The 26,188-nt window shown below is 39.4% G+C and overlaps 2 protein-coding genes across 5 annotated transcripts in view; both read left to right on the top strand.

Annotated features, from left to right (window-relative positions):
- Positions 1-1,360, top strand: part of TMEM245 (transmembrane protein 245) — a 91,740-nt gene extending 90,380 nt beyond the window's left edge. Inside the window, exon 19 of the mRNA XM_081525964.1 lies at positions 1,289-1,360. The gene's annotated coding sequence lies outside the window, so the exon portion shown is untranslated. The remainder of the gene's footprint in view (positions 1-1,288) is intronic.
- Positions 1-26,188, top strand: part of CTNNAL1 (catenin alpha like 1) — a 54,194-nt gene that overhangs the window by 6,537 nt on the left and 21,469 nt on the right. For 2 of the 4 annotated variants that reach the window (XM_081525998.1, XM_081526008.1), the window contains exons 2-9: positions 3,244-3,433; positions 9,347-9,534; positions 11,822-11,941; positions 14,397-14,486; positions 15,531-15,701; positions 18,836-19,036; positions 21,259-21,345; positions 24,311-24,469. In XM_081525998.1, the coding sequence (XP_081382124.1) occupies positions 3,244-3,433; positions 9,347-9,534; positions 11,822-11,941; positions 14,397-14,486; positions 15,531-15,701; positions 18,836-19,036; positions 21,259-21,345; positions 24,311-24,469 (1,206 nt within the window). The remainder of the gene's footprint in view (positions 1-3,243; positions 3,434-9,346; positions 9,535-11,821; positions 11,942-14,396; positions 14,487-15,530; positions 15,702-18,835; positions 19,037-21,258; positions 21,346-24,310; positions 24,470-26,188) is intronic. The other 2 variants (XM_081526015.1, XM_081526025.1) reach the window with 1 other exon arrangement.

Below are 26,188 nucleotides of genomic sequence, written 5' to 3'. Positions count from 1 at the left end.
TATTTACACTCATTTGCTGTATGTTTTGTAATTCAGACAGTTTTTTCACATGCCCTGGGCTAAGTCCCAAGCACAGTTCCTGCAGAGCAGTACCCACCTTCTTTAATAATCACTTTATTCTTCCTGTCAAAACTCCCACTCCCAGTCTTACAATGCTTTTATCCAAGGAAGGGAAGAGGGAAATCTGCCACACAGCCCCACCCTAGCCTGGAATGTTATTCTACCACCCACCAGTCTTTTCCTGTCTGTGATAGATTTACTCCACTTACCATTACACAGAGGCTTGAAATCTCTAGGGTAGCTCCCCTGATGTTGGTCTCACCAAGTTGGAAATGAATTGAGTCCATATGGGGTGCTCTGCTGATTGGTGTATGTGAATACAGGTGTTTTTAATGCAAAGATAAAACACAAAAATGGTGTATAAAGTGAGTGAAAGAGCCCCTTTTCCTGCTTTTAAAGACCTCAACATGATTCAGTGTGCTTTCTTCTATATTGGTTTCTGTAGCAGATTAGTTGATTTTTATATGTAGTAATTTTGAGAGTTTACTAGTGAGTTAAGCCCAGAGATGAACTTCTCTGTCCTGGGCTGACTCCCTTGTGTTTCAGGTCTCAGGGAATTAAGACTTTGTTCTGTTTCCTGGCCTACTGCCATGTTTGTTTGTTTTTTCTCCCTGGATCTTCACCTGTTTTCTTACCTTCCCACAAAATAAACTAAGATAATCCATTTCAATCAAGAGAGTACTGTCAGTTATTCTAGAAAATAAGATGGTATCACAAACATGAGGAAAGAACAGAGATTCTAGAAATGTAAGTTGGGTAACATCTAATCATTATGTGAAAGTGTTAATGACTCAGTCATGTCTGACTGTGACCCCCAAGGACTATAGCCCACCAGGCTCCTCTGTCCATGGAATTCTCCAGGCAAGATTACTGGAATGGGTAGCCATTCCCTCCTCTAGGAGATCTTCCTGACCCTGGGATCCAGTCCAGGTCTCCTGCATTGCAGGCAGTTCCCCGGTGGCTCACATGGTAAAGAATCTGCCTGCAATGCAGGAGACCTGGGTTGGACCCCTGAATTGGGAAGATCCCTTGGAGGAGGGCATGGCAACCCACTCCAGCATTCTTGCCTGGAGTATCCATGGACAGAGGAGCTTGATGGGCTACAGTCCATGGGGTCGAAAAGTGTCAGACAGGACTGAAGTGACTTAGCATGCAGTCATTTATATAATGTTTACTAAATACCAGACACTCCTCTAAGCATTTATTTACCATGTGGGTCTCTCCATAGCACTGGTGTCCTCCATGATTTGGTAGCTGGTTTTCTTCCACAGTGATTGATCCCAGAGAGAGAGAGAGAAATGTAAGTCACAATGTGTTTTAATACCTACTCTCAGAGGTACATCATTGCTTCTACTTTATTCTATCCGTTAGAAGTGGGTCACTAATTTCATCTCACTTAAGGGGAGAGAAATGAAGCTTGAAAGGAGAAATATTGAAGCACTGGAGCACACATTTTAAAACCGCTATTGAGATTATACCACTGTCCTCAAAAATTGTTCAGTGACTTTCTGTCACACACAGAGTCAAATACAAACTCTTTATTCCAATTCACAGCCTTAGATGGCTGGTCCCTGCCTACCTGTTGGATATTGGTTTTACACTTGTCCTCTTGCACACTATTCTTTAACCACTTCTGGCCTTACTTTATTCTTTGGAAAAAAAGAACAGTCTCGTTCTGAAGGATGCCCCTCCTTTTTCTTTTCTTCCCTTATTTTTTTTAAACAGGTATTTCTTCTCCCTGCAATACTTTGTCCCCTGAAGTTTACCAGCCTCTCTACTTGATATCATTTAGATCACAGTTTAAATATCACTTCTTTGTAGAAGGAAGGTCAGCTAATCTCAGGTAGCTACCCAGATACTTTCAGTCACATTGTCTTATTTTAACGTTGTGCATAGCATTTAGGTTAATTTCTTTAACCTATTTGTGTGATTATTGTGTCTCCCCGCCCTCCACTAGAATGGAAGCTCCGTGAGATTGTGGGCCTTTTCTTTCTTGTTCGTTGCTGTTTCATCACTGCCTAGAATTTTGTTTGGCATATGATAGGTGTTCAACAAATATATTTTGTACAATTGAATTACTGTTATCTGGTTAGACTGTAAACAGAATGAGGGCAGGATTGTGTTCGTCCTGTTCAGTGATGTGTCCTCAGGACCTGGATTCTAGAACATTTTCAAAATTTGAAAAACAGTATGAGAGGTGAGGAAATTTAGAGAGATTTCTAAGTAAATTTCCCTAGGTCATTTAGCTAGTAATGGCAGAGCCAAGAAACATACACAGGCCTTTCTGACTCAAAACTATTAATACCATAAGACATAAAGTGCTTGCCACATAGTAGTTGATCAAAGAGCAAGCCTTTTCCTCTTCTCTTAATTCTCTATTCTGGTCCTTGTTAATATACCTATAGAAATCATTTCAAAGTTATACACAGTGGACATGTACCATTTGGGATTTACATTTTTCATGTGACATGCTTTAAATATTTTTATATGTCAGTATAGTTCATGTACTAGTTTTCTAGGACATTTCGAAGATTTATAGTTGCTTCAAGCAGCTTAACTTTTCACCTTTTATATTTTATTTCAGGGCCTGGAGTCAAGTGTTAAAGCTCTTGGTATTTTATTTACTTTGAGTCTACAACAAACCTTGGTGAAATATAAAACATAGATTACATTGGTCCTTCTCAAGTGTCTGATTATTTCAATAAGCCTCTGTGGTTCACATAGCATTTTGTACAACCTACACACTGCTAAGCAACAGAGTGAGGTCCCCGGTGAACAAAATGCTGTCTCTGCTCTCACAGCAGCCCAAGTCACGGTTGAAGAATCTAGCCCTGAAGCGCTTTGGTTTCCTGTGGATTCTTTGAATGTGAGAATCCACCCTCTTCTACTTTTCTCCCGTCTTTAAGAGTTGTTGATCTGTCTGGAGGGTTTACAGAAATGTGTGCCCTTGATAACCCCCCTCAGGTAAATTTGGAATTGTTATTAAAGGAAACATTGATGTCATGAGAGATGCAAGATGTTTGCTGGTTGTCTCTGGGTTGAAGCATTAAAGCTATCAATGAATTGAGTTTATTAGGCTAGTGTAGTATGCTGGGCTTAATTTTCTCGGTCTTTGTGATATAGCTTTCAAAAAAAAGTACTGAGATAAACTTTAAGCAGTTTGCTTTTATCTTTCATTTTTAGATCACCACACTTATTAATCATAAAGATAATACCAAAAAGTCTGATAAAACTCTGCAAGCAATTCAGCGTGTAGGACAAGCCGTCAACTTGGCAGTTGGAAGATTTGTTAAAGTGGGGGAAGCTATAGCCAATGAAAACTGGGACTTGAAAGAAGAAATAAATATTGCTTGTATTGAAGCTAAACAAGCAGGTATGTTGAAGCCTGTTTATACCAACTTTATTGCTTTGGATATCATGACAAATGATTGTCATGTGTTGAATAAAGATGTGTACTGCCTTTTAATCCTGTTAGTACAGATGCCTAGGTCATTAAAGCTCTGGATTAGCTTCCAGGAATATTGAATGTCTCTTGGGTCAAGTCCTAAGTCTGCATCATTGAGTTTTTTCACTGGGCAGGGTAGAAGCCCAGCACCCTTGCATATGTGTGCACTCAGTCATGTCCAACTCTTTGCAAACCCATGGATTGTAGCCCACCAGGTTCTTCTGTCTGTGGAATTTTCCAGGCAAGAATACTGGAGTGGCTTGCCATTTCCTACTCCAGGGGATCTTCCTGATCCAGGGATCAAACTCACATCCCTTGCGTCTCCTGCATCAGCAAGCGGATTCTTTACCACCCTTGCCATCAGCCATTGAGCGTGAGAGGTGTAGAGAATGTGAGGCATGGACTCTGCTGTCAAGGAGCATAGTAGCCTATTTGCCACCATATGGAAAATGGAAATAAAAATAAGCACGTTCCTGTGTCTACAGGAGACAAATCTGACCTCAGATTTCCTGATGTCTCAGAAGTCTCTATAACTGGTGGCATAGAAGCCTTAGAGAACTGGGGAGTTTTGCTGGATACAAATAGTTTTGTTGAGTATCATTTATCCACTTATTCTTTAAATAAATATTTACTGAGTGCTGACCATATGCCAGGCATTCTAGACCAAAGGGATATAGCTACACAGAAGTCAATAAAAAGTCTGCCCTTGTGGAGCTTGTATTCTAGAGAGGGAGACACAAACAAATGAACAAATAGGTAAGTGCCTAATGGCCGATACTGATAGTTATAGAAAAGATAATAAGGCAGCATAAGGGTTAGGAGACCAAAGAAGGTTTCTTTTAAGGAGGCCAGCAGGGTTTCTCAGCTGTGATGCTGTTGACATTTTAGGCTGGATAATTATTTGTTGGTAATTCTTTGTTGGGGTTGGGAGATGCCCTGTGCATTGCAGAACCCCCAACTGTGACCTATTGGATGTCAGAAAATCCCTTCTTCTGCCATTGAGACAACCAAAACTGTCTCAACATTCCCAAATGTCCTTTGTGGGATCAAAATGGCCCTGAGTTGAGAACTACTGAAACAGGGGGAGAGGAAATCTCTCTGAGGGAGTAACAGTGGGGCAGAGACAGCACTGAAATGAGGACCCCAGCTATATTAGTATCTGGAGGAAGGACTTTTCTAGCCAGGAGTAGAGTGAGAACAGGTATGGCTTTCTAGGCAAAGATTGGTACTTTGGACTGTTTTCTCAGTGTCTTAGAGGAAGGTTTGGTGCAGGCAGGGTAGTGACACAAGTTCATTTATATTTTAAAAGGATCCCTAGTGGCTTCTGTACAGAGAATAGATTTTGGGAGTTATGAGAGTGAAGTCAGAGACCAGTTAGGAGGCAGTGATAGATGATGGTGACTTAGGGCCAGCGATAGCATTTGAGGTGGTACAAAGCGGTTGCATTTGGTTATATTGAAAACGTGGCGCTCATAGGTTTTGCTGATAGTTTGGATTTCGGATGTGATCGGAAGAGGGGTCATGGACATCTCCAAGGTTTGCCGGGTAGATGATGGCACTGTTAATTGAGGTGGGCGACCCTGAGGGAGGAGCAGGTGTGTTTGGAGTGTCATCGTGGGGGGAAGGGAGTGGGTGAGATAAGGCCAAGTAATGTGAAGGGGCCAGCCAGACGATGCATGCCCTAATGGTACATGAATGGCTTCAGGTACTGTTGTGTACTTGATAGGTGGAGGAATTTGGGGCCAGATGAAAGACAGTAGTTTTATGTTAGAAATCTTCCTGTTTGCATGGAGGAAATGAACAGATGAGGGGTGATTTGAGAGAGGGTTGAGACTAAAGGCAGAGAGATTAATATGGAGTTAATACACTTTTCTGTTGTACCAGGCTAAATCAAGACAGTGTCTTAGGGGTATAAAAAGCAGAAAAAGTACACTAAATATTTACTAGGTGATTAAATGATAGAATTTGGTTATTGGTTAAAGCAAAGGGAGGATTCTGAGTTTGGGTTTCTAGTCACTCACTAGGATATATCAATAGAATAGGAATGAGATGGCGTTAGTCTATTCATAATTTATGCTTTGCCTCATATTAAGAGAGATTTAAGGAAATTTCCTTGTGGTCCAGTGGGTAGGACTCAAGCTTTCACTGCCATGGCACGGGTTCAATCCTTGATTGGGGAGCTAAGATCCTGAAAGCTGTGTGGTTTGGCCAAAAAAAAAAAGAGATGTAAAAGAGTTACAATTAAATATATGATTATTAAACCCATTAAAATAAGAGATGAAAATAAGTATACTAGAAACTAATTGGCCAACATTGTTACTCTAATTAAACATGAAATTTATCTTTGTACTTCCTGTAAAGCTAGACAAAAAATGTGGGAAAGAAATGGTTATTTAATTCTCATTGTTTGTTGGAAGGAAACAAACCAGCTTGTCAAGAGGAGAGAGGCTTTTTTCCAGGAACTGAATTGTGCGGGCACTTACACAACAACATTATTATATAATGCGACGGACAGTTCAACAGAAGATGTAGAGACGCTCCTCCCATTATTGTTTCTTAAGCAAACCCTTAATTAAAGCAAGAGGAAGGATTTTTAAATGAAAAGGCAGCCTGAGTCCTCACCTTGTTGGCTTCATAGCATGTCACTGTGCTCTAAGTGTTGGAGGAACGAGGACGTGTACACGTACCCTAGCTCCCGTAGACTGTGCAGCCCTGAAAGTCCTGTAAGCCGAGGAGCTCCATGCAGGCATATTTTGGAAGCTGTCTGATATCACAGTCTCCACATGTTCTCTCTTATGTGCAATGTCCTTTAACTTCTTGAGAACTGCCTCTTAAAGTCACTCAGATAAAAGGATGAGAATGGTCATTTGAGGAGCATAATCTTGGTTTTCTCATCTATAAAATGGGGATATTGTTAGTGTTTCTAGAAGTGTTTTGATATAATGCATGTGTGCATTTGACACGTAGAAAGTGCTCAGTAAATATTCGTTGTCATTATAATTATTTGTTTTAACTTTTCTTGTGTTGAACTTTTGCATTATAGTTTTGCTTTTTCCTAATTTGAGGTATAATTGGCATACAGCATTATACTAGTGTAGTATTCAATGTAATGATTTTTTCTCCTTGCAATGAGACCTTAAGATTTACTCTGTAACAACTTTCAAATATACTATACAGTAGTATAGTATACTAACTATGGGTGCTAGTCTGTACATTTATATCCCCATGACTTACTTATTTTATAACTAGAAGTTTGTATCTTTTGACTCCACCCATTTCATCCACCCCCACACTGCTAGTCAAGCTTTACATTTTCTATGGGTGCTCAATAAATATTTGTATTTGACTGACTTCGAGTTTTTGCCTTAAGACAAAACACTAACACATATAGCAAGTTAAAAAAATGACAACCATGAATCTATAAGGCAACTTTGTGACTTTACCAAGGAACTAATTTCAGAGTAGTCTATACTTGGAACAACTCTAAAATGTTAAGGAAGCATTTAACTTTGTTGGTTCAACTAACCAAATGTTACCATCTTGCGAACTTAAGGCTGAATGCCTCAGGTTTAGTCAGGAAAGTTTAAAAGATGCTACATGCGCAAGCTCATATTAATATATTTGATGATTGAGAACTACTGGAAAAAGGAACATTTTCCAGGGGTGCAGAGGAAACATTTTTATACTACTTGCTATTGCAAAGTGATACTTTCCCTCCAACTCCTTTCTCTGTACATTCAAGTTTAATTCTAACCTCTCTTTTCTCTTTATATTTTGCTGTATAATCTTTGTATTGGTTACTTATTGCTGTGTAACATATTAACCCAAACTTAGCAACTTAAAACCACAAACTTGTCTTCCCTCATGTAGTTTCTGAGGGTCAGAAATCAAGGAGTAGCTTAACCAGCTGGTTCTGGGTCTGTGTCTCTCATGAGATTGCACTCAGGGTGTTGGCTGGGCCTGCAGTGGTCTGAGCCCTTGGCTGGACTGCAGGATCTGCTTTCAAGCTCCGCCTCTTGGTGATTGGCAGGCTTCACATGTGTGCCGACTGTTGGGCAGAGGGCCCAGTTTCTCCCCATGTGTACCTGTCTGCGGTAGTGGCTACATGCAGCATGGTAACAGCTTTCCTCAGAGGGGCAGAGAAACCAAGATGTGAACCGCAGTGTCTTTAACAACAGGACTTTGGGGGTAACACACTATCACTTCTGCCACGCCAACCCTGGTACGACGTGGGAGGAGGTAACAAGGATGAAAATATCAGGAAGTGGGGACCTGTGAGAGCCACCTTGGAGACTGGCTACCACAGATTTCATCCGTTAGTGAAACTCCAGCTGTGGTCATGATATGTAACCAGTCCATATGTAGTGGCTTATCTTTTGGGTTTTTCCTGTGTAGTTTTAAGTTCCTATTGTCTGAAACTAAATTTATCATCTCCCTTCCCATGCCCTACTGACTTTTTTAAGTGACTCGGGTTTACAACCTTGAAGCCATTTTTTTCACTGTTCCTTTCCTTCCTATCAGTGTTAAGGTCCTGATTTTGTACTTTCTTTCCTCAGTGTCTCTCAAATCGTCTTTTTTTTATATTCCTATGGCTGTCATCCTGGTAAGATCCTTACCACTTCACATCCACAATTAAAATAGCTGTATGATCAGTAGCCTGGCTCTGAATCTCTCCTTTCCAGTCCATTTTATATGCTTCCATCAGACTAATCTTCCTGAATTGTGACTTCATTACATCATACCTTGTGATATGTCCGTTAAAATTGAGACAGTTTTTCTCGAGATCCTTAACCTCTTGGGTGTATGTAATAGTATTGACAGGAGGGTTTTTGTGAGAAAAATCAATCCATTATGGACTCAGATTTATTTAGGACTTGAAAAATGATCTTGAACATTACAAGATGATGAAAAGCTTATTTTTAAAGAAAATCTACTTAATTAAAAAGTAAGGTTTGAGAAACTGCAGTCCAGTTTCATTTAGGAGGATAAGAAATATTTGAATTGTTCTATTGATGGATAATTGCTACTACAGAAATTAAAATATTTTCATAGCAAAGGTGAGGAAGAGACTTTTTCTAGAGATGGGGAGTTGGTTTGCTAGAATGACTTACGCTGGGCACCATGACAAGTGTATATTCAGACAGCAAGCCTGAGGACTTGAGTTCTTAGGAGGAACAGTTCTGTTTTGCCACCAGAGCCCAGGCTGACCAGCTGATCAACTTGCTTATTGTTTCCCTCTGCCCACTGCGGGCTGATGTTTCTAGTTCCCCTTGTCACTGAGGATGCCTCCCGTTGGTGCCCAGAACTTTGTCTTCTCTCCCTGGCTGTCTGGGAAAACCCACGCCCCTTCAGATTGTGAAGACAGGCAGGGACGCCTTCTCCCCTGTAACCACCAAACACCACCCCTGCCCTCCCCCCCCCCGCCAGTCTATCCCCTCACCCCTGGGCAAACCCTGGGCAAACCCTGGGCAGCTGTTTACTGCTCTGCTTTTAGCTTCTTCTTTGGTTATTGGCTCTCGGGATCGCTCTCACTTAGTCTTATAGAACAGGCTTGTGGGATCATGTAATTTGCATACCACTGGAAACAAAAGTTATAATATTTTTCAAACTCGCTGAAGGCAACAATTTTTCAGTTCTTAGGAATGTGCCATTATTATGCCTTAAAGGAACCTTGTATGATAATCTTTGGCCTCATCAAGGAGCTATTTCTTATTCCTGAAGTCGAGTTTCTACCCACTGAGCACATTACCTTAAAGATTAAAGTCTGGGTTTTAATTTGTGTATCTTATTCCCAGTTTAATTTCCCCCCCTCCCCCACCCCCCCACCACCTTTCTTCTTAGGAGAAACCATCGCAGCACTTACAGATATGAGCAGCCTGAATCATCCAGAATCAGATGGCCAGATCACAATTTTTACAGATAAAACAGGAGTCATAAAGGCTGCAAGATTGCTTCTTTCTTCAGTGACAAGAGTGTTGCTACTGGCAGACCGAGTAGTCATTAAGCAAATAATAAGATCGAGAAATAAGGTACCTTTCTCTTGTTTCTACTTGTATCTTTCAGGGTTGTTCAAAAAGTTGTTTTTTAAATTAATTGCAAGTAATTTGGCAATGTTTGTATATTTTAATTGTTTATTATTCTAATTGTCTATAGTTTAAAAGTGGTGTTTCATCTATACCTATAATTCCTAAATGTTGTGTGTCAACATCATCATCAGTTCAGTCGCTCAGTCGTGTCCGACTCTTTGTGACCCCATGAACCACAGCATGCCAGGCCTCCCTGTCCATCAACAACTCCCGGAGTTTACCCAAACTCATGTCCATTGAGTCAGTGATGCCATCCAACCATCTCATCTTCTGTCGTCCCCTTCTCCTCCAGCCCTCAATCTTTCCCAGCATCAGGGTCTTTTCAAATGAGTCAGCTCTTTGCATCAGGTGGCCAAAGTATTGGAGTTTCAGCTTCAACATCAGTCCTTCCAATGAACACCCAGGACTGATCTCCTTTAGGATGGACTGGTTGGATCTCCTTGCAGTCCAAGGGACTCTCAAGAGTCTTCTCCAACACCACAGTTCAAAAGCATCAATTCTTCGGCGCTCAGCTTTCTTTATAGTCCAACTCTCACATCCATACATGACTACTGGAAAAACCATAGCCTTGACTAGATGGACCTTTGTTGACAAAGTAATGTCTCTGCTTTTTAATATGCTATCTAGGTTGGTCATACTTTTCTTCCAACATAATTCCTAAATGTTGTGTATACTTGACCTAAAGTTTTGAATACAAATAACATTTCTACTCAGAAAGCCATTATCTGCTTGTTGAGGTTTATTGGTGAAAACTTTTGATGTGTACAGATTTGAGATAAAAAGTCAAGTACCATGACAATGTATGTAGTGGAAACCTACCTTTGAAAATACTGAATTCCTCAGTACCTCCCCCCACCAAGTCAGATATAATAGTAACAATTTTTATGCTTAGAATATGCTTGGGTGGGAGGGAGGCTTTAGAGGGAGGGGTTATATATATACTTATAGCTGATTCATGTTGTTGTACAGCAGAAACTAACACAACATTGTAAAGCAATTATCTAATTAAAAAAGAAAAGAAAAAGCTCAATCACCTGAAACCACAATTATGCACATTATAAAATTTCTGTATGCAGAGTTTCTAAATATTACTGAATAATCACAAAATTTAAAGAACAGATTTTAACCCTCCCAGTCTAGACCTCTTCTAGTCTCTCAGATAATGGCCATTATCTTCTCCATCAAGCGGGGAGCCAGGGTGTGTATTGATACAATCACTTCTTTCCCTGGATAATCCCTAAGGCAAGGAGAGCAGTCAGCCAGGGAAGGGACCCTCCCACTAGTTTGAGGACAAGACTACCTGGAAAAGTGTAAGGCTAAAGAGAAAAAGAATTTAGAGGGGTGGATTGGGCCATGCTAGAGGAATAAGAAAAACCTTCCTCTCTGGAAGACAGAGGTTTTGCTCAGTGGTGGGATCTGCCTTATTTGCCTTAGTCACCTGGACTTCCTGAGCTGCCAGGGCACATTAACATGCCAAACATCTATCATAGCCTCATTAAAAATAAGTAAACACAGGATATCTGTGTTTTCTTTACCTATCTTGGTCTGACTAAAACTAATCCAGTACTGTTGTTTTAGAGAAAAGTATTTGAAAATATGGTTCACATCTATTTACTTTATTTCTGATATCAAGAAAATACATAACACTGTCTGTTGGCTGTGTTACAAACATGCCATCTATCCACCCCTGGCTGCCCAAAACTTCTTGTTAATTATTCACCACAAGCAGTTTCTGACTGATTCAAACTTTTCCTGCTCTTGAAGTCCCCCATCTCCCTTCCTACTCCTCAGTCTTCCTTCCACCTTTCTGAGAATGATGGGGTTTCCCCAGCTCTGGTTTGCTGGACCTTAAAGCTTCTTGTATCATCTCTTATCCTCATCCCTGTCCTCGTTCTCTGAAGATCCGATTACCTTAGCCCTGCCCAGTTGCCACCTTCTCCAGACCTTGTTACATAAATGGGAGCTCTTGCATATTTAGTCATTTCCTTTACTTTTTCCTTTAATTTTCAAGGAAGCCCAAGTCTTCCTATCCTAAAAAGAAATCATTCCCTAGATGACTCTAACTTTTGAATCTACTTCTCTGAGCCCCTCCTTCTTCTGTCTTCTCCTGGGACTTTTTCCCGACTTTATTCTAGAATTTAGAATTTCTCTTTTGTTCCTCTGTTGCCTCAGGCTTGATGTCTTAGTCTCTTTCACATCTAAACCTGAAATAAAATAATCTGTTTTGCAGGTTCTTGTAACTATGGAAAGACTGGAGAAAGTGAATAGCTTTCAAGAGTTTGTCCAAATATTCAGTCAATTTGGAAATGAAATGGTGGAGTTTGCACATCTAACTGGAGATAGACAAAATGTATGTATTTACCATATTTAAAAGTCTTGAGATACATGCATATTTTTCAGTTTGGTTAGAGATGTGATCTTTGTGATCATTTGTATTGGTTGTCTTGCTTATTAAATCTAACCTTGCTTATTAAATTAACCTTGCTCTTAAAAGCCTTTCCTTAAGAAGCCAGGATAAAGTAAATAGATCTGTGTGTCTTTTGTTGCTCATGGATAATAGTTAAATATTTTCCCACCTCTCACACTGGGAAAGGTCATACTTGCCTTCAAGGCCCAATTCAAGTACTTCCTCTTTTACAGAATTTTCCATTTGACTCTTCTACAAGGGCTCAGGCAAATAAATGAGTCATCATACATATCCTGATAATATATTATTACATATCTCTGTTATTGTTCTTTGTGTAACTTGGTATATATTATTCTATTGTTACATCTTTCTATAATTCTTCTACGTTAGTTTAATAGTAATAACCCAAGCATTGGGTTATTTGCATTGGCTATACGTTAGCTACTTAGTATTCATGATCTTCTTTGATTCTCAAAGCAGCTGTGTAAGTAGGTATTATTACTGTTTCACACATGAGGCTGAACTTGAGAGGATAATAAACTTTCCTAAGGTTACTCTTCTCGCAGATTGAACTCAATGATGTCTGATTCTAAAGCCTGTAGTTTTCAAGGTGCACCATGATGTTAGTTCTTTGTAGTAGTGTTCCCCAGTTCAGACTGTAAGTTCTGAAGTTTAGGGGAGATAGAAGACCGCATCATATCCAGGATTGCCTTTCTTTGTTGGGGTACTTGTGCATGAGTTTATCATGTCAATTTAAATATGTAATTGGCCTCTTCTTGAGATGCCCTGGTAGAGTCCCATAGACTGGTTTTGGGCGTGAACTTTCCTGGTTGTAGCTGGAGTTGAAAGATGATTATTGGCATGAAAAGTGGCGGGCTGGATTATGTGCTTCACTTAGTGCTTCTTGGACATCCGGGGTTAATGAGACCTCTGTTTTGTCCTGTGGACCGGCTCTTAAACAGATTGAGATGCCATCTTTTTTGATCACGTGCTATCACCTACAATATGTGGTGTAATGTATGGTTTACAAGTGTTATGCATATATAGTTGATGCCTTGTCATCTACACCCACAGGGCTTTTTTTTGCCAGAAGTCCCGTTCAGTATGGTAAAGACAAGGAATAGGTGGGAATTTTAACAGTGACCTCAACTTTTATTTTTGATAACTACTCCTGATGGATGATAGTCACATGCAGGACACAGACCTTTGGAATGTTACCTTGTGATCTGAATTAGCTTTGGGGTTTCTTGCAGTTTTTCATTTACTAGATATAACTTTGTTTCCTATTAAAGAAAGCTGCATTGGGATGCAAGTGAATGACAGTGATATTATTGTAGAGATAACTTTACATCCACTCTAATTTATTAAATAAAAGGCAAATCATTTTCAAACTTTAGGTCTTTGTTATTTGTAAGAAAAGACTTTTCATCTGATTTACAAATGAGAGAAAAACTACTATGAAAATTTTATGTAATCCAAATTTCAGTGTCCATAAGTAAAGTTATTGTAACACAGCTGTATTGATTTGTTTATGTATTGTCTAAGCTAGCCTTCATACTACGCTGGCAGAATTAAGTAGTTGTTTCAGAGACCAAATGAACCAGAAAGTCTCAAAAATTTATTATCTGGCCTTTTATTGAAAATCTTTGCTGACCTCTGATTTAGATGGTTATAATCAAGCTATTATGAGAGTATTTGATTGTAGATTTAATCAGCAAGATTTGAGAACCCTCTGTGATAGCGCACCTTCATATTGAGGGCTCTATGAAGAGAAACCAAATGGAAAAAAACAAACTACAGTGTCTACTTCAGAGTTTATATTCTAGTTGGGGAAAATTATATACCCAAGAAACATCTTAAGAACATTTTAGAGCAGCATACAGGCTAACTTTAGGATAAAAAAAAAATTCATATTGAGATAAATAAGCATTTAGATGAGATTAATCAGACATGGTCCCTGAAAGAGTTGACTTCTGAGTGTCTAATTTGAAGGAAATAATGGTCCACAAATGCTGAATAAATAAGTCACTTTTAATTAAATAAAGCAGGGGATGGTTGTTTCTGGTTGGGAGTGAGGTGTCCTCACCTGGGCACAAGAATGTCAGGTGTGCAGGCCACCAGAACGTGAGCCACATGACAGCTTCTATCCATCTCACTTCCTGGCTCTGCCGCCCTTACTAAGGGCAGCTGTTTCTACTCCATTGTGTTAATGTATTTATACTGAAGTGATGACATTTTATTAAACTTTATTCTGTTTTTGTTTTTCAATTTGTCACTTTTTTTTTAAAGCAGTGTTAGTTAAGTTTTTGAGTACTGTTTTTCTTGAATAAATGGTTTCTCAAGAAATTCAGTTTTTTACATGATCCTAGGCAGCTCAGTGGTTTTATTCCATTTTTAGGATTTGAAGGATGAAAAGAAAAAGGCAAAAATGGCAGCAGCTAGGTCAGTTCTTGAAAAGTGTACAATGATGCTGCTCACAGCTTCAAAGGTAAGAAAATTTTTGTTTTACTATGTTGTAAGTTAATTAGAAACCCTAAATGCACATAGTTTATATATATTTCACATTTTAAAAAGATGAAAGTGACGAAATGGAATATAGGCTATAGTAGTCAAATTTCAGTTATTCTTTAACAAGAAAGTTAACTTCCATCCCCAGTCCAAACATCAGGTAATCTGTGAGTGAGCTTAGATTGAGCAGCTAAGCAGAAAATGGGTGATTAGATGCTGTGAATGGAGGCCACTCACACAGGGTCAGTGCCTGCACGGCCTGCGCTGTCTCACTGGGGAGCCCGCACACACGCTCTAGAAAACATTAGGTGAGGTGGACTCTGTTAACTAACAGTGGAGTGTTAAGTCAGCCCTTAGTGTGTTTATTCTGTAATTTCATACCTCTCAGTCCTTACTCTACTCTTCACAAAATTGTCAATCAAGAGCTTGTAATTCCAAATGGCAGTCGGCCAGCAAATTGGTGCAATTCAAAAATGAACTGCTGAACATCTCATTAGCAGTTTGTTGGGAATTGCCTTTTCTGCTCAGAACATTGCTTCCGTGCTAGGATCAGTGAAGGCACAGAAACAGGATTCTCTGGAGCCTGCTTGGAAGGCTCTGTTCACAGCTAGACCCTGGAATAGTTCCTCCTTTATATCGTTTTTTGAAAGTCAGGGATGCCTCCATAGTCATAAAACATCTGTCCATTTTTCCTCATTCTTTTTTTTTAGCTCTTGCACATATTAGGCAACATTTTAAGTTTTAATCATGATGAAGATATAGGGTTGTTTTTTCCCCCAAAGTTTTAAGTAAGCATGTTAAAGTCTAAAGATGTGGTTTTGTACCCTGCCTTTTTCACTTAAACTTGCTATTACTCTTTACTCATCCTGCTTCCACCTTTAGTGAGGAGAAGTGCTGGGTGAGCCAGGGACACAGGAGATTTTGGTAAAGAACCATTTTTATTAGCATGGCATGTACTCTGTAAGATTTTGTGTATTATGATATGGGTCAAATCTTAACATAAAATTTTTCAATTGTTTCAAAGACTTGTCTCAGACATCCCAACTGTGAGTCAGCCCATAAAAACAAAGAAGGAGTATTTGACCGGATGAAAGTGGCCTTGGATAAGGTCATTGAAATTGTGACCGAATGCAAACCAAATGGAGAGAATGACATTTCATCTATCAGTATTTTTACTGGGATTAAGGAATTCAAGGTAAGCATACAGAGAGTATATTTTGTTTTTTTCTTGCCATTTCAAAGAAACATCATTATAAATAATACTCATAGTTTTGTGTGGTATTTTAGAATATAGACGCTTCACAAAGCAAGATATTTGTCTTTAAAACAATGCTATAGTATATAAGGAAGTTCCCTGTTGGCTCAGATGGTAAACAATCTGCCTGCAATACAAGAGACCCAGGGTTGATCCCTTGGTTGGGAAGATTACCTGGGGAGGGGAATGGCACCCACTCCAGTATTCTTGCCTGGAGAATTCCATGGATAGAGGAGCCTGGCGAGCTATAGTCCATGGGGTCACAAAGAGTCAAACACGACTGAGTTAACTAACACACTTACAGGGATAAAGTTAATATTCAATAACATAAGGCTTAGTGCAGTTTGTACAGACACTACCAGTGGGGTTATGGTAGTCACCCTGGCTGTGGTTAGCTGTATGGTTTAGCTGCAGCCTCCTGTCCTCTGTTCAGAAAGGCTTTCCCTTCACAGTCTGTAGAGCAGTACCGTACCATCCACATCTGATGACAGACAGTAAATCAATTCTGCTGGAATTCTTGCTCTTCCTTGTGCTATAGAATTGATACTTTGAGACTGTAGTGATAGCAGTAGTGTTAATTAAAATTTTTAAATGAACAATAATGCATACTAACATTTATCAAGCACTTACTCTGTGCCCATCCTAAATGCTTTAAATATGTGTGTGTGTACATCACACAAGAATATTATTATTATGGCATTATACCGTTGAGACTGAGAAACAGAAATTAAGTAATTTGCCAGCTAGAAAGTGCCAGAGTTAGGATTTGAAAGTCGGCAGCCTGACCCCAGAATTCCCACCGTTTTAGGGCAGAACTCACTGCATGTCAGAGAGGTGGTGATAGGCACTTTTTGGTAGGAGCACTGCCTAGTTGGGAAAACCCTAGGAAGTCATCTAATAGGCCTGTGTTATTTAATGGATGGGAAAACTTGGACCTGAGAAGCTCTCCAATATGCTAAGGGTTACCTATGTCTCCAGCAGCCAGGACTGCAGCAGGAATGGTATTCTTTCCATCTTACTGGCACTTGGGAATTTTTTTTTTTTTTTTGGCTGAGCCACACAACATGTGGGATATTAGTTCCCTGACCAGGGATCAAAACTGTATCCCATTGGAAGCAGAGTCTTAACCACTGGACCACCAAGGGAAATCCTGCACTTTGACTTTGACTTGTGTAATGGTCTACGTAGGAACATGGGGTGAGAGAGAAAAATGGAACACTTGATCTCAATATTTTCTCACTTGTTCTCTAAACTTCCCTTTTAGGTGAATATTATCATATCCATGTTTTTGAGGAGGAAAGCTAATGTGTGATAGAACTGTTGTTTAGAACCAGGACTCTGATCCCAGAGCCCATGACCTTTGGCTTTACACCTCTGGCTTTGTTTATGCGCTGTCCGTCTTACCCGGTATCTCTTCCTGAGAGGAAGGAAGCTACAGGGACCAGCCATTCTTCCAGAGTCTTTATTACTGCAAGGAATCTTAGGGATTATTTTTCTACTCCCCGTTTTTGTTAAGGCTGAAAGGAGAGAGGTCAAAGGACCATTAGGGAAACCATTCGGTATAGAGCCAGGTCTCTGGCCTCCTGGCACTGCATTTCTGGTTCTGGGTTAACTAGACCAGTGCGATACCTGTGGCTGCTGTCGACCTTTCGCCAGCAGGCATTCTGCACAGAGAGCTGTTTTGAATACACTCAGTCTCACTGTTGGTGGTGATCTTCTTTGCATCTGTAGAGGGAAACTGGATGTATTCATTACTTCGAATATATGGACAGATCTTATGAAAACCTGCAAATGAATGGCTTTCATAAAAATGCTACTAAGTTGCTGTTTAAAAAGCCATATATGATTCTCTTTAAAGAGAAAATAAAAAGCCTTAAATTAAATGGTTTGTAGGCTGATTTTTATGTTGCAGTTATCTTTAAATCCTCAAATTCTCAGGTTCTGCTTGTCAGTTCCATACTTCACTTTTATCTGTGTTCTTTTCTGGCTTTAAAAATCCAATTCTGTCTCCATAGGACAGAGTGATTACTGGAGATAACTTGGGCCAAGAGAAGGGGAAACTATTACTTCCCTGTAGCCTCTCGACCTTCCCAAATATTGGTATTTTCATGGATCCTGTTAAAAGGGGTCTTATAATAAGGATCAATTTGAAATAATAGTTGTGAAAAGACCTTGAAGTATGAAGCAATTGTTAAGTTATCTTTATCTGCACAAGAATTTTGCCCACAATCGTGATCATCACCACTTAGTGCCTCTTAGGCCAGGTTGTTTCTATGGGATATTTCAAGGGCTAAGGTTGAAGTGGCATAGCACATCTCAGACAGCTGAGAGAGAGAAGGTTGCCCTAGTGTGTGTGTGTTCATCACACATTCAGGGAACTCTAAGCACAGGATGGCTGAAGTGAAAGGTTTAGAAACTCAGAAAGGTGAGAGGGACTGTTGGAAAGCCGCAGTACAAGTTTGGGCTTGGTTTTAAGGTGGTGAGGAACTAATTAGAGGGAGGTGGCAATATCTGAAGGTATACATTTTAGGAAGATTATCCAGGCCCCCTGGTAGAGAATGTTTTGGTCAGGGAGGTCTGATGGGGACATGAAACAAAATGTTGGGAGACCAGTTTCGCTGAATTAATGAAGGAAAAATTGATGCCTTTCCCAGCCCTTTCTGTACCCCACACCCTCCACACCCTTCCCCCTGGGCTCAACACATACTCGTTTTTGGCTGTAACATCCTCCAGGACTTTGCCTTGGCATTTTCTCAGTTAACAAATCCTTTATCTGGAGGTTGGTTCATTTTCCCTGCCGGTTGCTACATGATCATGCTCTTTCACTGATGGTATAGAAATGTGTTGTTGACAGCTATCGGAATGAAGCCCTGTACAGCCACTGTTGGCTCTTGAGCAACGTGGGCCCCCTGGGTTTGTCGACAATAAAGTCCTCGTTGGAGGTTGTATTTCTCCTGAGCTTTCAGATAGGGAAGGAAATTGCTAGCTTATTCTTGGGCCCTGGGAGAGAGTACAGCACATCTGATTAGGTAGGAATGTTGACTCCTGTGGATGTATATCCTTTTTGTTCTCAGGTGAATATTGAAACTCTTCGGGAGAATCTTTATTTTCAGTCAAAAGAGACTCTCTCAGCAATGTTGGAAGCCCTCTTGGAGCGCACGGAGGACTTCACTGATTGTGCCTACACCAGCCATGAGCACAGGGAACGCATCTTGGAACTGTCAGCTCAGGCGAGGATGGAATTGCAGCAGTTAATTTCTGTGTGGATTCAAGCTGTAAGAACTTTATTTCATCAAAGTAAATCCTCTGTGATTGCTTTGCCCTAGAGTTCTGAGAGTTACGCAGGTACCATAATCATCAGGAGTATGAATGTGATCCAGAATGGGACAAGGGTATCTCAACCCTTTTCTGCCTCCTGCTTGACCAGAGCATCCTTCCCATCCAGCATGCACAGTACTTTACATCTCTCGGGCTGTTGTTTTTCACGCTGACCAGTCTGGATTCTGAGTCACCATCACTAGTTCACCCTGTTGTCCCCACTCGTCCACCAAAATCACCTCTGGAAAATCCTTCCCAAAGTGCTTCTTCAGAGTAAAGATCAGAGTAGTAGAACCCCTACCTAGAGGTTCTTGGGACCTGAGTCTTACTGCTGGAGCCTTTCAGATGTACACAGTTCTTAATTCTGAGGACACCTGATTAACAGACACAAGAATTTGGAAAACTCACTGAGATTCAGACGCAGTGAAGACAAGGGTAGATCCAGCTGACAGGCGAAAGATTCTTCATCCTCACAGACTCCTGGTCTCAGACTGGTGTGCAGCTGCTTAAAAAGCCTTAAATAGGTTGCTGATGTGCTTCAAACATGGACGTTATGTGGGCAACAGTGGCAAAGACTGACAGCAGTGGTATAATACAAGGAAGTATGCATCCAGTCTCTTACAGAGGGTGGATTATAGATTTGAAAGACAGAGCCCTGACACATGTCTCTGGCACCATTTATTTATTTCTTAGACCTAGGCTATGTCAAGAACGCATTTAACATGATTTTTACAGCATACAAATCTGGAAATCATGGACATAAGCTTAGGCAGTAAAGATGAAGGGTGAAGGTGCCTGAGGACCCAGCAGTCTGCTTTCCTGTGAAGAGATGAATTTGTGAATGAAGAGTAGGATAAATCAGTGATTTCTCTCAGATTTTCTTGGCATCACAACATTGCAAACGCTCATGTTAACAAGGAAACTTAACTCGGGTAGAATGATGTCAGGGTTAAAAGCAGTATTTTGTGTTTAGCTTGAATTGAATTATCTATGTGGTATCTAATCTGAAGTGGAGATTGCTTCAGAGTTAAATTTTAAGCCCAACATGCAATATAAAGAGTTTCTGTGGGGAAACACTCTTTGCATTGGGAGTCCAGTTCTATCAGTACTTAAATTTGCAGGTTTCACATGTTTCACAGCACTTGGATCTCTGATTCTGCATATCAGATGTATTGTTCATTCATTTACCCTTTTCAGCAGTTATGGCTCAGTGCCTTTTATATGCCAGGGATCAGAAATCTAAAGATGAATTAAATAAAATCTTTGCAAGAATTTTGCAATGTAGAAAAATGTGAGAAGGTATGAGACAAGTCCAAAAAACTTTGTAAGTGTCCCAAGAGAAGGGACAGATCATATGTTGAGAGTGTTTGGAGGAGGTTGAGTTTATATTTAGCAAGAGGAATCTAGAAGCTTCATGAAGAGATTGACATTTAGCTGGGATTTATTCATTCAAAGAATTGAATACCTGCTACCTTGCATTTGCTATGCCAGGTATAATTTACTCACCGGTGAACAAAATACATGTGATCCCAGCCTTCACAGAGCTTATCAAAGCCTAGTGAGCAAAATAAACTTTAAACAAAAAAATAAAAACTACATATGTAATTGCAAATTAAGATGATTACTTTGAGAAAAAATTAGAGAGGGTAAGAAGAGGGTCTAGTCTAGATTATGTGATCAAAGAAGGCCTTTCTGAGAAATAGAAACAAAAAAAATAAAAACTACATATGTAATTGCAAATTAAGATGATTACTTTGAGAAAAAATTAGAGAGGGTAAGAAGAGGGTCTAGTCTAGATTATGTGATCAAAGAAGGCCTTTCTGAGAAATAGAAATTTCTGTAAGGATTTGAAGATTGAATAGGGTTTTAATTTTTGTTGAGGTTAAGAATGAAGAGATGAGCATTCCAGGCAGAAGATAAAAGAGATTAGTTTTAGCTATGATAAATTTATTAAAGAAAATTAGATTTTAAAAATTCCCCTATTTAAAAGTTAGAGTTGAAAAATGTAACTAAATATTCTCTTTGCCACTTTAACATAAACAGGTGAACTTTTAAAATATACTTTTCATATAGTTCACAGAATGATATTAAAATTTTATTGTTATTTGTAGTTAGAGTAGAATTGGAATTGCTAGATGAAAAAGATAACTCTTCACATGTACTTTTAAATTTTTTTTAGCAAAGCAGGAAAACAAAAAGCATCGCTGAAGAACTGGAACTCACTATATTGAAAATCAGTCACAATCTCAATGAACTTAAGAAAGAGGTAAGTATAGTTGGAAATCTAGCCTCTTTTAATTCTTTGCAAGTTGTCATGTTGTACGGTATGTACAAAATGCCTTAGAATTAGTATGTTCCTGTGCCCAGAGAATGTTATTTAAAAGTTTTCCTTTGCCCTAGTTATTTTGAAGCGATTGTTTTATTGGTGCCGTCATCCTCAAAAATTGTAGATAAATGTTTATAGCAGCCCCAAACTGGAAACAATCTAAATTTCCATCAACAAGGAAATTTATAAATGAATTTTGGTATAACTATTTAACTGTGCCAAATACTATTCAGCAATGAAAAGGAACACTATTAATACGAGTAATAATGTGGATGAATTGCTTAAATGTAACACTGAAAAAAGACAGACACAAAAGGTTGTGTGTGTGTGTGATTCTATTTAGAAAAAAAATGTTAAAAGGCCAAATCCATTTACAGTGACAGAAACCAGATCAGTGACTGCCTGGGGTCATATGTAGGGGGAATATTTACTACAGAGGGGCTTGGGAGAACTTTTGGGGATAATGGAAATGTCATAAATATTGATTATGGTGGTAGTTACTTGGATGTAAATATCAAAACTCATCAAACTGTACCCTTGGTACATTTTGTTATATGTAAACTATACCTTAATAAAGTTGATTTTTAAAATATTCTTTTGATTAAGAAGATTTCCTGTTTAAACTTAATCATTTAATGGTTACTTTTAGGTAACTGAAAGTCACCTTAAGTCAGGGGTTTGTGAACTACAGCCAGGTTATTTTTATAAATGAAGTTTTGGGGGACATAGTTCTGCCCATTTGATTTGGGCGGTTGTGACTGGGTGGCCTGAAAAGTCTAATTATTTACTCTCTGGCCCTCTACAGAAAATGTTCACCAATCCCTGCTTTAGGTCGTAAGACACAATCTCAGTTAAAAGTGAGAATGTTCACTCCAATATATTCATCAGTATTTTGATTCATTCAGTTGTATGACATCCCCTCTGTCCCCCACCCCCAGGGCTTTTGGGAGAGGTGAGGTCTCCGGTCTCTTTCAGGCCCTCCATCCCCGATTATCTAGCTTCTGCTCCAGGTCTTTGCCAGGCTCTGGCACAGGGAGAGAAGAGAGAAGTAGAGAGGAAGAGAGTTCTTAGTGACCAGTGCCCTTATGAGACACACTGGGCTCAGAAGGTGTTTAAAGCTGACTTTCTCGGTCACGAATCCCCGAGTGTGTTCCTCAGGGGCTCTGCTGGTGCCCCGCCGACCACCCCTTTACTCTGTAACCCCACCGCCCCCTTGTCCCTCTACTGTGTGTGCCTGGAGGGGAACTCACTGTGAGCGAGCCAGTGCTCCAAACAGATCTTCCTTGCGAAAATGTTCCTTCTCAGTTACCTCTAATTTTTAAGAGAGTCAAGGGCTCAAAAGAAGGGAGCTGGTTTGGGGGCGTTTCATATATAAATTATATGGTGATGTTTCATTGACCTCTGTTGAAACCTTCATTTTAACATCCTATTAAACATAGATGGATATGGTCTTCTATGGTTTAAAACAAGCCTACTCATTTTTTTCCAGCCTATTCAACTAAACTATTGTTAAGACTGTCAGTACAACATAAAATTTTTTGGTGATAGATTGAGTGGCGTTCTATAAACTTCATTTTCCTTACCTCTGAAATAGGTATAAGGATTAGGGAGATAATGTCTATAAATGTGTATAATGTCTGCTTTCAGTACCTTACACAGAGCAGGAACTTCATGTTTATTCACCCTTCTCCCCTTGGGGTTTGTAAGTTGTCTCTAGAATCATTTATAAGATTTACGTGACCTTGAACAAGTCTCTCAGTCTTTAGGGACCTCTTGCATAGTCTGTAAGATAAAGGGTTGGCATTAGCTATTTTCTAGGGCCCTGATGGTTAAATAAAATCTTTTGAATTCTTACGTGCGTTTAATTTCCAAAGGAAAATGGATTTTAATGTATTTGTTTCTGACTGTAATTACTCTCACTTGAGTTCATGAGTGCGGACTACCCTATTGTTAATTTTGTACAGAGTCCTGTGATCTGAATTGACATTGGATTACTTCCAGGAAAAAAAGAATCACTCTGTACAAATAGGCTTAATTAAAAATCAGATTAAAAATATCTCTTTCTGGTGAGCCCCAAAATAACCTGTCATAACTTTTTTTTTTTTTAAGACAGGATAAGGAGAAGAAAAGATTTTGGAGTTGATTGTACACAGAAATATTCAGTGAGAGTGAACCATGTTTAAAATCCATTCCACCTAAAGTTAAATAAAGCCATGAGGTTTTCATTATTCTTTTATCCCTCATTTCTCCTGTGACCCAAGAGTTAGAGCATAAAGTTCTGGATGGCAATATAGATAAACTGTGAGCTCCCTGAGGGAAGATGTTGCGTCTTACTTGTCATGTACGTCCAGCCTTTAGGCTAGTGCCTGTCCTGACGTAGGTATTTAATAAAATTTGTTGAATACATATTTGCCTGTATCTCACAATGATCCTTTCCCAAATGTCTGTTTAAAAACACATTAATGATCATGAACTGCCATTTGATTTTCCTCTTAGTATACAGAATGCCATTCTCTTCATAGTACTCTGATTTCACTAACTTTAAAAGTAGCAGAAGCATGGTTGAGGTAAGAGAGAAGCCGTGTGAGAAAGAGCCGGCTGATAATAGGATGAAAAGAGGTCCAGGCTACTCTGCCAGGGTGACCAGTTCATCTTCTGCAAACAGGATTACTGCCAACACCAGGGGACTCAAAGATGTCAGTCTCCTTCCTGCCCTTGGGAGAAGTTGCAAGCTCCCGGGCTTTGCAGTCCTACTGTTACCACAGGAAACTTGACACTTTTCCCCTCAGCAGATCAGGTGGGAGTGATCTGAGGTTGCTACTCTTTAGTTTTTAAAGTACTCCTGAGGTTTTTCATCACAAAACCTTGTTGTTTGTTGTCTTTGTTTCACCCCCCACATCTGCAGCTTCATAGTACAGCAGCTCAGCTGGCAGCAGATCTGTTAAAATACCATGCTGATCATGTGGTTCTAAAAGCATTAAAACTTACTGGAGTAGAAGGAAATTTAGAAGGTTTGGCTGAATATGCCTGCAAACTCTCTGAACAGAAAGAGCGGCTTGTTGAGGTGAGTAATAGGTTGCTTGTTAAAGAAACGTTAGTTTAATGAAAGCTGTACTGTCATCAGGGAATGTTAACACAAATACAGTTTTTGGCTTACTCATAAGAGCGTTTTCTCTCTTGCCTTTGGAATTTTAAAAATACCATGTTTTTCTGTTCTGCTCTTACAAGTTTGGCCTCTAAAAACAATAAAAAGTGCTAGAACCCACAAGGGCATTTCTTTTTAAAAAACAATTTTATTGGAAGATAATTGCTTTACCGTATTGCACAAATGCACTTCTTAATCTTCTTCCTTATTCCACCAGAGAGGTTAAATCTTGGAGTAGAACAGTTGAGATACATCATGTGACCTTGTTTGTATTTGAATCTTTTGAGTCTCAACAGGAAAAAGAGACGGCACATTCAAATTAGGTTAATTTTAAGAGGGTTTAATAAAGGAGCTGTTTACAGTTGCATGGACAGGGTGTTGGGGAAACCATGCGAGTACAGGAATTGGGGTTAGTGATAGCAGAGCTGACTCTGCTCCTACGACCAAACCAACACGGGGAGTGAGTGGTTTTGGAAATCGGAAGGGCATGGAGTCCTTCATGAACCCGGAGACATTGTGGTTTTAGGACTAAACACAGAGACAACTGCAGACAACCTCCAGGGAAAGAGCGTGAGAATAAAGACCCTTACCCTCCTCATTCCTGCTGCTCTATTGCTGGGGCTTCCACGGCCAAACACAGCTGTGGACCACACGGGTCAGTCTCCCGAGAAGGAAGAAGAACGGACATGGAAGCACAAAGAAAACATTCAATACAGTATTTGTTCTCTGAATCTCTCCTGCCCAGATCTTTGTTATGTGTTATTAGTGCTTTACTTGCCCCTTTTGTTATAATTCCAATCATTGATTGATATTAGAAGACTTCTACTACTGAGAATGTCAGATATCTGCTAGTAAAGAAATGTATATTAGCCCATGTACATATGAAGAATATATACAAACACACACACATACATGTATGTATAAAGTATGTGCTAGCCAACGTGTACATTAATGCACAGATATGAACCACCTAGCTGTCTTCATGTTATCTGTTAATATTACCCTACTCAGTGACTCTCACATACTAATAGTTAAAGGAACTTTCAGACGAATTAAACTGGCTTCTTCTCCTTTATTTGTTAATATCTGAAAACTACTAGGGAGCATTCTTTTTATTTATTTATTTTTGATTGAAGGATAATTGCTTTATTATAATGTGTTGATTTCTGCCATACATCAACATGAATCAGCCACAGGTATTCCCTTTCCTCCTGAACCTCCATCCCACCTCCCACCCCATCCCACCCCTCTAGGTTGCCACAGAGTACCAGTTTGAGTTACTAGAGAGCATTCTTAAAATCACTGTAAATACATCGCCTTTTAAAAATAGATTTGATGCTGTTTTGTTTATAAACCAAGTATTATGACCATAGGCAAACTTGCTAATTGTAGGAATCTTGCAGCAAGTCTTTTTAAAATGTGAAAAAAATTTTTTTGCCCTAATTTTCTATTTTAAGCCTCAAGATTATTTTTTTCCAGAATTCAAAATGGATACATTTTGTTTTCTATGAATTATATCTCAAAAAAGTAGATTTTAAAATTTCTGGATACTGACACAAATATTCTAAGAACTAGAAACACAGGCTACCCCAGTAAGGGGTTCAGATAGAAAAAAAGTTCTAAATTGCTTTATTGCAA

Source organism: Giraffa tippelskirchi, chromosome 1 (genome assembly GCF_054371585.1).
Source record: "Giraffa tippelskirchi isolate mGirTip1 chromosome 1, T2T-mGirTip1v1.2.pri, whole genome shotgun sequence".
NCBI lineage: Eukaryota > Metazoa > Chordata > Mammalia > Artiodactyla > Giraffidae > Giraffa > Giraffa tippelskirchi.
The sequence above is the reverse complement of the archived record's forward strand: the minus strand, read 5'-3'. Positions and strand labels throughout refer to the sequence as shown.